Source organism: Sciurus vulgaris, assembly GCF_902686455.1.
Source record: "Sciurus vulgaris genome assembly, chromosome: 3".
Lineage (NCBI taxonomy): Eukaryota > Metazoa > Chordata > Mammalia > Rodentia > Sciuridae > Sciurus > Sciurus vulgaris.
Genome location: NC_136463.1, coordinates 99,048,034 through 99,060,247, shown reverse-complemented (window position 1 = coordinate 99,060,247; position 12,214 = coordinate 99,048,034). Strand labels below are relative to the sequence as shown.

Below are 12,214 nucleotides of genomic sequence, written 5' to 3'. Positions count from 1 at the left end.
AATAACTTTGATTCCTAAGTTAATATTCAGCACAGCCTCATACCTGTCCCCTACTGATGTACTTACAGTTCTCCATTCAGTTATTTAAAGTGTGAGATTAGTGAAGGAGTCTGTAAGCTCATCCTAAATTGTGTGTTCTTTGTGGGCACAAAGGGGCTCAGGAAGTGTGGGAGGAAGGCATTCAGACCTGTGGAAATGAAAAGCACCTAACTGGTACATTCTCATGGTCCAGAGAGAATCATCCTTTGAAGACTGGTCTTTCCTTTAAAAAAGAAAATCCGTGTTAAGTGGAAAATGTATCATTTTGGGAGAAAGAAAAATGCTATGTACTTTCTGTAGTCTAACCTTAAAATGTAAATAACAAGACAGATTTCTCCTCTAAAAAAAGGGCTACAGAACCTTAAAACTTCAGTGATACTGGATCTGGTCATAAGAGAAAAGTCTGCAGATGTGAATATTACTCAGTGCTGATGCTACTGTGTAAGATTTAGGGAGAAGTCTGCTTGAGTGCTAGAGGCTCCCGTAGCCAACCATAAGTTCTGAAAAGAATTGGCACTGTGAGAAGGGAAACCACTTTTCCTAACACATACCATAAGGTAACAAAGTTATGTTTCTGTGTTTATTTCCAGGGAGCATGACAAAAATCCAGAGAGTTTTTTTAAGGTATTAATGCACCTAAAGGACTTAGGACTAAATTTCCATGTCTCCATCCTTGGAGAAACCTTTACAGACGTCCCAGGTACCTCTTTTGAATTTTTCTAATGTATTTTTATAGATATCTTAAGCTCTACAACTTAAGTATTAATTTCCATGTTTTCCTTTGTTAGAATAATCAAGATGAGCACTGTTAACCAAAAGATTATACGATGGCATTAAAGTCTGATTCAATTAAAAAAATACTTAAGTAAGCATTCTTTGATTTAAGTTGAGAACGTGAAGTCATCTCTTTTATCAAATATAGTTTATACAATGCATCTTGATGTAAATAAAATATATTGCTTTAGGCATCTTAACACTTAAGGAAAGCAAGAATTTGTAATTGGATATGCAGCCTCTCGCCCCTGAGGTCACTGGTTTGAATCCTGCTCACAATGGTAATGACTGGAATACATTACCATCTGGTAGATGGTCTGCATCAAGCATTTTGGTATCTAACTCATAATGTAGAAAAGACCACCATCCATATCATGGTTGTTGATGGTTCATGCCTTTTTTATTGAACTTGAGAAAGACCAAAATTGGAAGCAATTGTCAGCAGTTCCTCTCATTCTTAGTGCCACATGGAGCCTTTTCAGGTCTATTCCTTTGGCCCTGTGTCCTCATTGATCATGTGTGGTTCAGTAAGTGGGCGTTCTGACACCTCTTCTGAGCACTTGTGTTTGTGTTTTTAAAGGCTTTTTGTGCTGAGCATTGTTTGAAAGTCTAATATACAAACAACAAAAGTTCAAAAATGATCTTGTTCAAAAATGATCCTTGTCATCATGCATTGTATCACTTAAATACCACCTAAAGCTTACTCTCACTTAGCCAGTACTCTGGTTCAGTGCAACCCCAGCCAGGACTCAGCAGCCTGATCTCACCTGGCTTATCTTCTGCCTTTGCAGCATACAGATACTGACCTCACGTCCTATAAAGGACCTGGCTTCCTTAGACCCATCTTTTCTGTTTTATCTTTTTGATCTCGACACTGAGGCATTTTCTTCCAAAGTGAAGCTTTCTCATAGTCTCTTAGCATACTCTATTTTTTTCTTCATGGCACTTACTTCAGTTTCAAATTGTTTAATATGTGTCCATTTTTTATCTCTCTCCCCTACACACACATGCACACATGCACACTAGCATGTAGGTTCTGTGTGAACCAGAGACTGGGCATCACCATACCCCAAAGTCAAGTGCTGGAGCTCAGTGAATATTTATTAAATTAAAAATGTTAAAGTAACTTAAGCTCCTGCCCTCAAGGAATTTACAATTTTGTTGAACAGGGAACATTCATGCATAAGCCCAGAAAACAGAGAGTGAAAAACAAGATAATATAATTATATATGAGTACTAACACATGGAGCTTAGGGTGTTAATTGCCAAACTAGTACGTGAAGAGCCAAAGCTATTCCAATAGCCAGAAAAGAAGGATTGATTAAGTTCTTCCAAAAGGGGAAACAACATGGGCAGAGCACATGGCAACAATCATTTTAGATATTGTGTTTAAAAGAAAGATTTCAGTGATTAACGCTGTGAAATCACCTAAGTAGAGTGTGTGACAGCATGCAGACTCTAGTAAGTCAGTAGCTATCTTGAACAGTTAGGATAGGGCCAAGATAGGGGGTCTTGATCACTAAAGTAGGTTAAGTAAAAGTGAGGGACAGGGAGCCTGCATGGGAACAAGAAAGAACGAAAAAGCAGTCTCTATTTTATGAAGCTCTATCTTGAATTGATACTTAGGCAGAATCACAAAGCCTCTATGACAGAAATCCCAGAGTGATTCTGTGAGGTGGTGGCAGAGATTAGAGATTCTCAAGAAAAACAGGGAAGAATTCGTAGATGGACTGCTATAGAAAAAATAAAGGAAACAATCAGCCTATTTGCAAAGGCATTGAGCTCAGTTTGTTAGTACCCACTTTGAGGTGTCTATGAAAGGCTAAAAAGAGGCCAGAAGATGGACAATACTCCTTGGCCCTTTGAAACCTAGGTAAACTTTAGTCTACAGAGAAGACTAGGTTTCCCCTCAAAGAACTGTGTTATTACAATCTCTTCCACACATTAACATTGAGCTATTTGGAGGGAGATGGAAGTTAAAGTGGGGTATGGAGCAGTGGGGAGGGGTGCAAATACCTCTCCATAGTGACAGGTCTAGTCTTGTTCCTCACTTAGGCTTCACTTCAACACACTCAGTGAGCTCCATGAAACCATAATGCCACAGCGAGCAGGACTCAGATTCCCCTCTGGGGCTCTGTCCTGGAGAGACACGTAGCTAGGATGCTGTGGACTGCTGTGGAAGCCTGCAGGAAGGATCATCATATTGTCTTTGTACATACTTCCTTTACTCCTGGTCTCAAGTGGGGCTCCTTTCTAGTTCATCTCTGCCATATCAAAGGTGAATCAACTCACTGTGGCCACTATGTTTCACCTTAGCCATCAGAGAAGCTGAAGTGATGAAAGGGTGAGTGAGCCCATAGCTTTCCAGGTTGTGCCCGTGGAAGGCCACTTCACTAATCTTTACTCCAAAGATTTCCTAACAAAGCGTTCTGTGTGACTTCGGCCATTCTCATCACTCCTCTGGCTTACTTAACAAATTATTTATACAGCACTTACTGTATTCTAGTTATTATTCTTAGCCACTTGCAAATATTAACTCTCTAACTCTTCATAATAGTCCCACTTAGTGTTAAACTGTCTCCATTTTCTCCCCAGGCAGGGAAACTGAGGCACAGAGACCAAGCAAGGTCATACCTCCAAGTAGTGCTTGCACCACTGTGCTGTGCTGCTTGTGCAGATTCAACTGTCCATCTAACTTTGAACATTATTGTCCCCAGCTAACCATCCATCAGTCCTCATCTCTTATCCTGCCTTTCCCCAACCAGGGTTACCTGGGTGGCATATGTTCTGTGCCATTGTCTCTCCTTGGTTCTATGTTAGCATGTTTAATGCCCACATCAGAAAACCAACATCTATACTGTGTGATGCCAGCTGGAAGAATTACTTTCAACACTGGTAATATTTGTGGGGAAGTGGTTTCCTAATATATACTTTTTCATTATAATTATTATTATTCTGTGAATAACTACCATTTATTAAAAGCTTACTCCTTACCTGATCCTTTGTGTTTTTATTATATTAATGTTCATGATAATCTCAATGAGGTAGGAATTATTTTTCCATTTTATAGAGAAATTGAGACTCTGAAAGCTTAAGTCACTTTGATTCAAACTGCCTCTTAGTGTTCAACTTTTCCTTTTCACATGCACTCTTAATGGATTAGAAACCAAGAAAGGTGGAACTTATGACAATGGCACCATTAATTACTCTTTATCCAACTTCAGTCTCTTTCCCTCTCCGCAGAGCTTTTGGAGGAAAATAGCATTGCTGACTGATGGCATTAGTGGAAGAAAACTTTACCACCCTTTTTTGGTGAAGTAAATAATCAGCATTAAATTTCTTTGGAAAATTCTAAAACTATAATACAGCAACTTTGTGGTATCTTCATACTGTCATTTATTTCTAAGTAAAAATTACATTATAAGGTTTTATAATCTTTTTCCTAGAAAGTGTAACAGAATTAAGATGATCACTTATAATTTATGGTTCTACAATTTATATCTCTCCTTGCATCATTCCTGCATTTTACAAAAGAGAAATGAGATCAAGGAGAGTGACTTTCCAGGGCCTCATATTTCGGATCAAATAGTGAATAAAGTAGACATGTTCTGTGCTGGTTTGGAACTTGTAGTCCAATGCTTTATTCATAATTTACTAGAACATTTCTTAAAAATGTTAGCACTAACATTTTCTGAGCACTGAGCATGTGCTGGAGCACCATTCTAAACCTTTCCTGCTTCATTTACTCTTTATAACAGCCCTATAAATTAGGCCCTGTTGGAATTACCATTTTACAGTTGAGAAAAGTAAGGCACAGAGAGGAGGTTTTGGTCTGAAACCACCCAGTCAGTCAGTTAGGAAACTACAATTCTAACCTTGTTTGCTCCAAGGCCAATGTTCAACCTATATTCTACATGGAAATTTACAAAAAATATCCCCAGTTTATAGGTAATAAAGCAAGAGGTAATAGTAGGAAATTCCTGGTAAATCATGTGAATCATTTCCATTTTCTCTGATAATCTTTTTTGCAAATGGAAAGCTAAAAGAAAACCAAACACTTCAAATTTGTTTCCCAAATACCTCCTTTCTTTTTAACCTTCATCATGAGAAAAATATCAAAACCAATATGAAGTGGGAAACTATCCCAAATAGCACTTGTCATATATTTAGTTATCAGTAAATATTATTTGAATGGATAAATGTTTTGTCATACAGTGTAGTACAATTTGCATACCTTATCAGACATATAGGAACTTACATTGAAGCAATTTCCAAATCCTAAAGAGTGTATGAAAATAAAGACTTTTCCAAGATAAAACTCTGAGACTAACTAAGCAAGTTGTAGGTGGCTTTATATAATTTCTGTTTTTAATATAAGTGACTTTGACTTACTATAAATCATTTTTTCTTGTTCTCATCTTTCAGCTCTTATATCAGCCTAAATAAGCTAGGCTATGCTAAGGTAACAGAGAAATCTCAGGGGCTTTAAACACATAGACTTATTTCTTGTTCACACAATATATTTTTAACAGATGAGCAGAACAGTTCTGCTCATTATGGTCACTTGGGGCCCCAAACTGATAGAGAGACTCAAGCAACCACCAACTAGTTACCAGAAGGAAGAAAAACTCGGAATTTCTCTTGTCAGCAGTGAAGTATTCTATCTTAGAAGTAGTGTCCACTTCCACTAAATTTGTTGGTCAGCACTTCTACCAGGTACTGCCTAGTCAGAAGGAGGGTCAATAGATGCAGTCCTTCTCTGTACCAAGAATGGAGAATAGGCAGATTTGATTACCTGCATTATTGGTCACTAAGTTCATTTTATATATGTCATGGTCTATGTATTCTCAGAAAGAAGACCAAGCCTCCCCAGAATGTCTGTCTTAATCTGGGTGAGACAGTCCCAGTTGAATAAAGAGGTTTACAAATGTTAGAGTATTCCCTACATTCTTGGTGGGAACAACCCAGCAGTTCTGAAGACAAACATCTAGCAATTGTGTCCTGCCAGGCAAACAATATGAACCGGAGATGGTCTCTGAAATGGAGGTAATTGTCACTTACAGATGACTTGGCATTTTGAAAAGGTCATAGCGTTTGTCAACCAGAAGTAGCACCCCTCTTCCCATGGGGTATATTTGGCAATGTAAAGAGACATTTTTAGTTGTCACAACTGTTGTGCAGAGGGTAGTGCTCCTAACATCTAGTAGGTAGATAGCAATGTTGCTGAACATTCTACAAAGAATAGGAAAGCTCCCACAACAAAGACTTGCCCAACCTAAAATTTAGTAGCACCAGGACTGAGAAACTGGAATCAAAGTCAGCAAGTGAGATTTGGAGCTGGGTCCTGTAGCTCTCTTGGTTAACTTCAGTTAATCCATCTGTGTAGTGAAAAGGAGGAGGAGATCGGAAAGGGAAATAATAATAAAATCTATTCACTTTAGCGAGTTATGATGAGGATTTTAGCATTAGATAATTTGGAGGAAAGTGCTTTTTAAACTACTGTGAAGATTTTATTATAAGGACTTCCCTTCAGAGTTTGTATGTAGAGTGAGTTTTTAATGCATTTGGATTCAAAGAAAACATTAATGATGCTATACCTTAAAACTTCACTTTATTTTTACTCAGAAAATTGAAAGGTCACTCTGCTACATAAACCATCTGTGTCTGGCTCCATGTTACAAATGAACCAAAAAGCCTAGAAGCTCCTCAATGCAAATATTTGAGTTTGGGCCAGTTCTCATGACAAGGTCAGATTGTTAGCCCTTGAGATGATTTAAAAAAAAAAAAAAAAAAGCAAATGCTTAAGATATCAAATCACCGGAATGTGTTTGTATACTTAATAATTTCCCACAAATGGTAATTCTAAACAAAGTATTCTTTTCTGTGAGCAAAGTCCCACATAAGGGCTTTTCTTTTCATCCTACAGACATGGTAGGAGAAAGGAGTTTTAGCTGTAGACATTAGGGCAGCCAGAAAGGTTGCAAAGAAAAATCCTGAATATGGTTTTGGCAGACAGAAGTTCTTCTGGTTCACCTTTAATTTAAGGTTAAGAACAGTATGTGGAAAGCTTCTGGTTAGTATCTGACATGACAATGATGATTACTGTGATCTTGGCATATCCCTGATTCTTAGCCCTGGAGTCAAATGTTGGGTAATTACATAGTGTTTCCCTCCGCTCCCACCTCCTCCTCCACTCAGCTCCCGCTACTATCCCATTTTCAGCAGCGTGACCACACAAAGGGGGAAATTCTAGGGAAGTTCCAAGGATACCAATAACTTATATCACACTAATTTAAAAGGTTTAAAATTTTACTACAAGAGGCTGAGCATAGTGGCATATGCCTATAATCCCAGCAACTTGGGGGACTGAGACAGGAGAATCACAAGTTCAAGGCCAGCCTCAGCAACTTAGCAAGACCCTGTCTTAAAATTTAACTACAAGGGGAACCCAGCAAGGGGAAAAAAAACTACTAATAAATTGATTAATATTGAATCATAAGATTATGTGTGAGATGAAGTAAGTGTACTAGTAAGATTGAATAAGCTCATTTTTTCCAGACCATACTATTCCCTAAACCTATTCCCTTTCCTTGTAATTAAATATATATATATGAATATACATATATATATATATATATAACATATATATTCATTCCACTGATGCAGAATTATTTAATGAGTTCCTCTTATGGTCTAGCATTGTGGGAAGTATTGTGAAGGCCAAGAGAAGAAAATTTAGTTCCTCCCCTCTAGAATCTTACAGCCTGGGAAGGAAAAATGTTTATAGATTAACATTTTATTATAATATACCCTTGTTTATATTTTAAGATTTTCAATTATTTTTAATGCATTATCTTATAATGTTTATGAACAGCTCTTACTACTGTGTGGTGGTGATATAGTTAATCAAACAAGTATTGACTTCTCCAATTTATAACTGAGGAAATGAATTATATTGGCTCCATGGTAGAAGCACAGATGTGAGTTAGATTCTTAGTAGATAGAGTCACCATCATATGATTCTTTAAAATAGGCCTGTAGTCACTTTCCCAAGAATATGATTACATAGGTCAGTTTCCCAAGAATCTGAAATTAAAACTGAAGTAGTCTCTTCCTTAGCCTTTTGCTAAATGAAGAAAATAACACAACATGAGGGAAAAGTCAGGAAGACTAAGTGAAGGTAGACATATCTGATAGGAAAGAATAGATGCTAAAGTAGACAGGATGGTCTCTCTTAAGAGAAGTTATGAATTTAACAAGATTGCAGTTAGGGTGCCACAGTATTACTTATATATCTTCACAAAATGACGCCGAAAAAAATTTTAAAATGAATGGTCAAATATCAAAGAAATCACTTACCAAGGAATCATGATGGAAAATACGCCGTACCAGATTCAGAACGTGTATGAAGTAACCACTTTTAAGAGTGCTTTACAGATTCAGGAACATAAAAGTAGAAAAATGGACAGAAATGAATAACTAAAAAATAAAGCCAACTTTTATAAATTTAATATCTGACAAACTTAGGACAAAATTTAAGAATATGCTTATCCCAGCTCTAAAATCCAACTTCGCCCCCTTTGTGAAATAAGAAATTGAGTGAAATTAATCATTTCCATGCAATAAAAAACAAATTGTGTATGTGATCCATAATATATAAATAAATAAGAATATGTTCTTTGTTTCTTATTTGACTAGATGAACATATAAGAAATGAGGCATATGTTCTAAATATGTAAATAATAGCATCAAGACTATATTATAATTGCTAATTTACTTAACTCTTATTCTGTGTCAAGCCAAGCCTAGGCTTTTATTCTCATATCTCATTTATTATCACAACAGTCCCCTCAAGAGGTGTAATTATTCTCTACTGTGAGCAGATGAGAACAGTAAGGCTTAATTGAAATGACTTTCCCAAGGTCACACAACTAATTCACAATAGAGGTGATGATATAAGAAAAAAAGAAATGCTTAATCAACTTTTAGGAAAAGATCTTTAATTTTACCAGTATGTAAATAAATGTAATTACAATGAATTCATGAGAGAGCAGTTATATTCACCAAAGCAACAGGAAATAAAATGTATCATAACTAGAGGGAACCAACTTGTGAGGCAACATGTGCACGTAGGATGATGGCAATGTAAATTATTTTTCCTGAGCGATAGAAGTTCACATACTCTATGTCTCAGTAATTTCAGCTCAGACAATGTATCCTATGAAAATAAGTTTAAGAAAGAAAGAGCAGATGTTCTTGCCTCATTCCCTGCTCTACTGTTCTATATCAACAAGTCACTAAGATCCTATTCATTCTTGTTCCCATGTCTAACTCTTTCTGTTGCCTCATCTCCAGTTCTTACCCTTATTTCAGGATGCCTTACCTCCTACAAAGGCTTTAGATTGGGCTTCCAACCTATGGACACGTATATTCAATTCATCCACCTACTATTATCAGCATACTTTCTAAGACCATCCAAGAAGATACTCATAATAGTGTAGCAATCAGTGTCTGTCTCATAGATTTTCTGTAGGATGAACCTTTTTTAAAAAATCTTATTATTATAAATTTTTTTTTTAGTTGTAGGTTGACTCAATACCATCATTCCATTTTTCTTTTATACAGTGCTAAGGATCAAACCCCACCCCCCAGGGCCTCATGCATGCTAGGCAAGCACTCTACCACTAAGTCACAACCCCAGTCCCGTAGGATGAACTTTAATTTCCTCTGTAGCAAGTAAAGTTCTTCTAAATCTGACCCCAGCTTAGTCCCTCATGAATTCCATTTTTTCTCTGTCGTTGTCTGAGTACCTCTGTGCACTTACCTACCTCCTTGTCTTATGATACTTGTTGCTTAATTCTTCTCCCCTTCCCAGATAGGCACACTCATACCCTTTCACTGCCTGGCAAAATCGCAACTGCAGCATTGCTTTTTGTAAGTCCTTCCTCTTCCCATCTCTTTCATATTGCTTCATAGCATTATTTGTTCCCCAGTTGCAAAGCAAAATTTCACACTGTACTGTGGTCACTGGTCAATTAGCTGCCATAATGGGGATGTGGTGGCAATGACCAGAAGAAACTTTGTAAGTGAGGTTTGCAGTGACTGAAACAGTAAGCTACACAGAGACATCAGCAGCACTCCTAGTGGCAGGGCCGAGCTACTCTAGCCCTGATCTCACTGGTATCCCAATGAGGATAAGGACCCCACCCAGTGACTGAGCCACTCTGCTTTCCCTTTTCAGGAAAGGTTTGTTAACTCTGCCACTGCCCTTCCCTTCCAAATGCTCAGGAGATTTACCAGTGCAGCTAACTAGTAGCAACTCACTCTCATTCCTGTGCATGTCCTGTGAGAATCAGTCTTTTTCCTGTGGTCACTCCCAGGCGTGCCATCCCCTGCCTTATTGTCTACTCCTGCCGCTTCTGTAAGTGGAATATTTATCTTTTCTACTGAAACCAGAAGATTCAGTGCAACTCTCAAGGCAAGATCATTTTCCCATCCTACCAGGGGGAAGACCATGAAGATAATATGTTCCGGAATACAACTCCCAAAACATCTCTCAAGAAATTGTTCTCAAAAGTTATAACTGTGAAAACATTACTGAAGGGGGAAAAAATGCTCTTTCATTTTCATAAACTGTCTTCAAAGTTTATGAGAAATGTACAGTTGGAAAAGACAGTGAAATCAACTGATTAATAGAAAATATCAAGACATTAATAGACAAATAGGAAGTAGAAGACAGACTATCTAATTTTTTATTGTTTTTTTTATTTGTTGCAATTATACAGTGGGATTCATTATGCCATGTTCGTACATGCATATAACAATTCGATCAATCTCCTTCTCCAGTATCTTCCCTTTTCCTCCCTGATTCCCTTCCCCAATTCACTTGCTCAACTCTTCTTATATATTGTTATTTTAATAACATATAAATATATATATACATGTATACGTGTGTGTGTGTGTATATATATATATATATATTTGTGTGGATATATATACACATATATGTTTCATGATGGTATATTTCTTCCTGAACATAGCCGAGTTTGGCAGACTTCACTCCTCAGTACTTCCCCACATCCTCTCCTCTTCCCACCCTTTTGATCCCCTTCCTCTTTTCTATTGATCTCCCCTCTATTTTCATGAAGACTCTAATTTTGAAAGCCTGTAGGTGCATGTATGACTCAGATATGTAATGATATATAGGAGAGAGAACAGCTCTATAGATAGGAGATCTTGGAATGTAGCTGCTGTGTAGTGCTTCAGTATTTTATCTTTTTGAGCTCCTGTAGTTGTATACAATTATGATTTGGATAGTGGTATGTTCAGAATAATATTCTGCCCAATATGGGACTGGGGTGTAAGGCCGCCCTGCTTTAACATTCCTGTTTCCTACAGTGCCTATCAGAACAGGAGTCTGTCAGAAAGCAACACAGCGGGAATCCAACTAGTGAGATTTTCCAGCTATATCTCCCTTTGCCTAAATTGTTTCATTTGTACAATGGAAACCATCACACACATTTGCTGCAATGGAATGAACACTACCCAGGAATTTATAAGGCTTGAGGTCTAGTTCCAGCTCTGCCACTGATTAGCCATGTCACCTCTTTCAACCTTACTCCTTACATCCATAGAATAAAGTCATCCAAAAGAATTTAAAACTAGAAGGGACTTTGGAGATTAAGGTTTAACTTTTAAAATGCGCTTCATATCCCCATCTCAAAGGGGATTTCTCAGTAACGGTTTCTGAAATTTTTATTATAAAAACATAGCACAATTGTGCTTTCTCAAAATTTCTCAAAATCTTATTCTTTTCCTTTCTGGTATTTGTCCTCACTCCCAAGCAAACCCCCACCATCAGGTAGTTGAAACCCATTGATGTAGACCAGTCACAATTACTCTAGTAACTCTGCTATATGTTTTTTTTTTTTTTTAATAAAAAAAATGGGTGGACTTGACACTTTTGTTATATTTATTTTTATGTATTGCTGAGGATCATACCCAGTACCTCACAAATGTTAAGCAAGGGCTCTACCACTGAGCTACAACCCCAGCCTTGCTATATGTTTTTGATCTTGCCATTGCCTCTCATTCTTTCCCTAACTCCAGGTACCTCCAGCTGTCCTTCCCTTTTTCATTGAATCCATCCCTACTTATCTCATTCCTTTGTAGAACTGAGTAGTGTTGCCTCCTGTTCCACCCTGTGAGACTTTGCAAATTTAAACTTTATAAAGTTGAACTCTATGTATCTCCCCTACTCATCTACTGTCCTTACCAAATTAAGTCAATCTCTTGGTCTGGCCTTCCCAGTGTAGCTTCAACTGCATCACTCCTCCTCCCTTATCTGTAGAAAATATATTCCAAGACTTTCAAAAGATTCTTGCAACTGTCGATAGTACCA

At 37.4% G+C, this 12,214-nt stretch overlaps 1 protein-coding gene across 15 annotated transcripts in view; it reads left to right on the top strand.

Annotated features, from left to right (window-relative positions):
* Nucleotides 1–12,214, top strand: part of GTDC1 (glycosyltransferase like domain containing 1) — a 536,746-nt gene that overhangs the window by 456,354 nt on the left and 68,178 nt on the right. For 13 of the 15 annotated variants that reach the window (XR_013763076.1, XM_079135660.1, XM_079135653.1 and 10 more), the window contains one exon: nucleotides 630–739. The exons of the other annotated variants lie outside the window; for them this stretch is intronic. Coding sequence is in view for 12 of the 13 variants with exons in the window: in XM_079135660.1 (XP_078991786.1) it covers nucleotides 630–739 (110 nt within the window). In the remaining variant the exon portion in view is untranslated. The remainder of the gene's footprint in view (nucleotides 1–629; nucleotides 740–12,214) is intronic. 15 annotated transcript variants of the gene reach the window in all.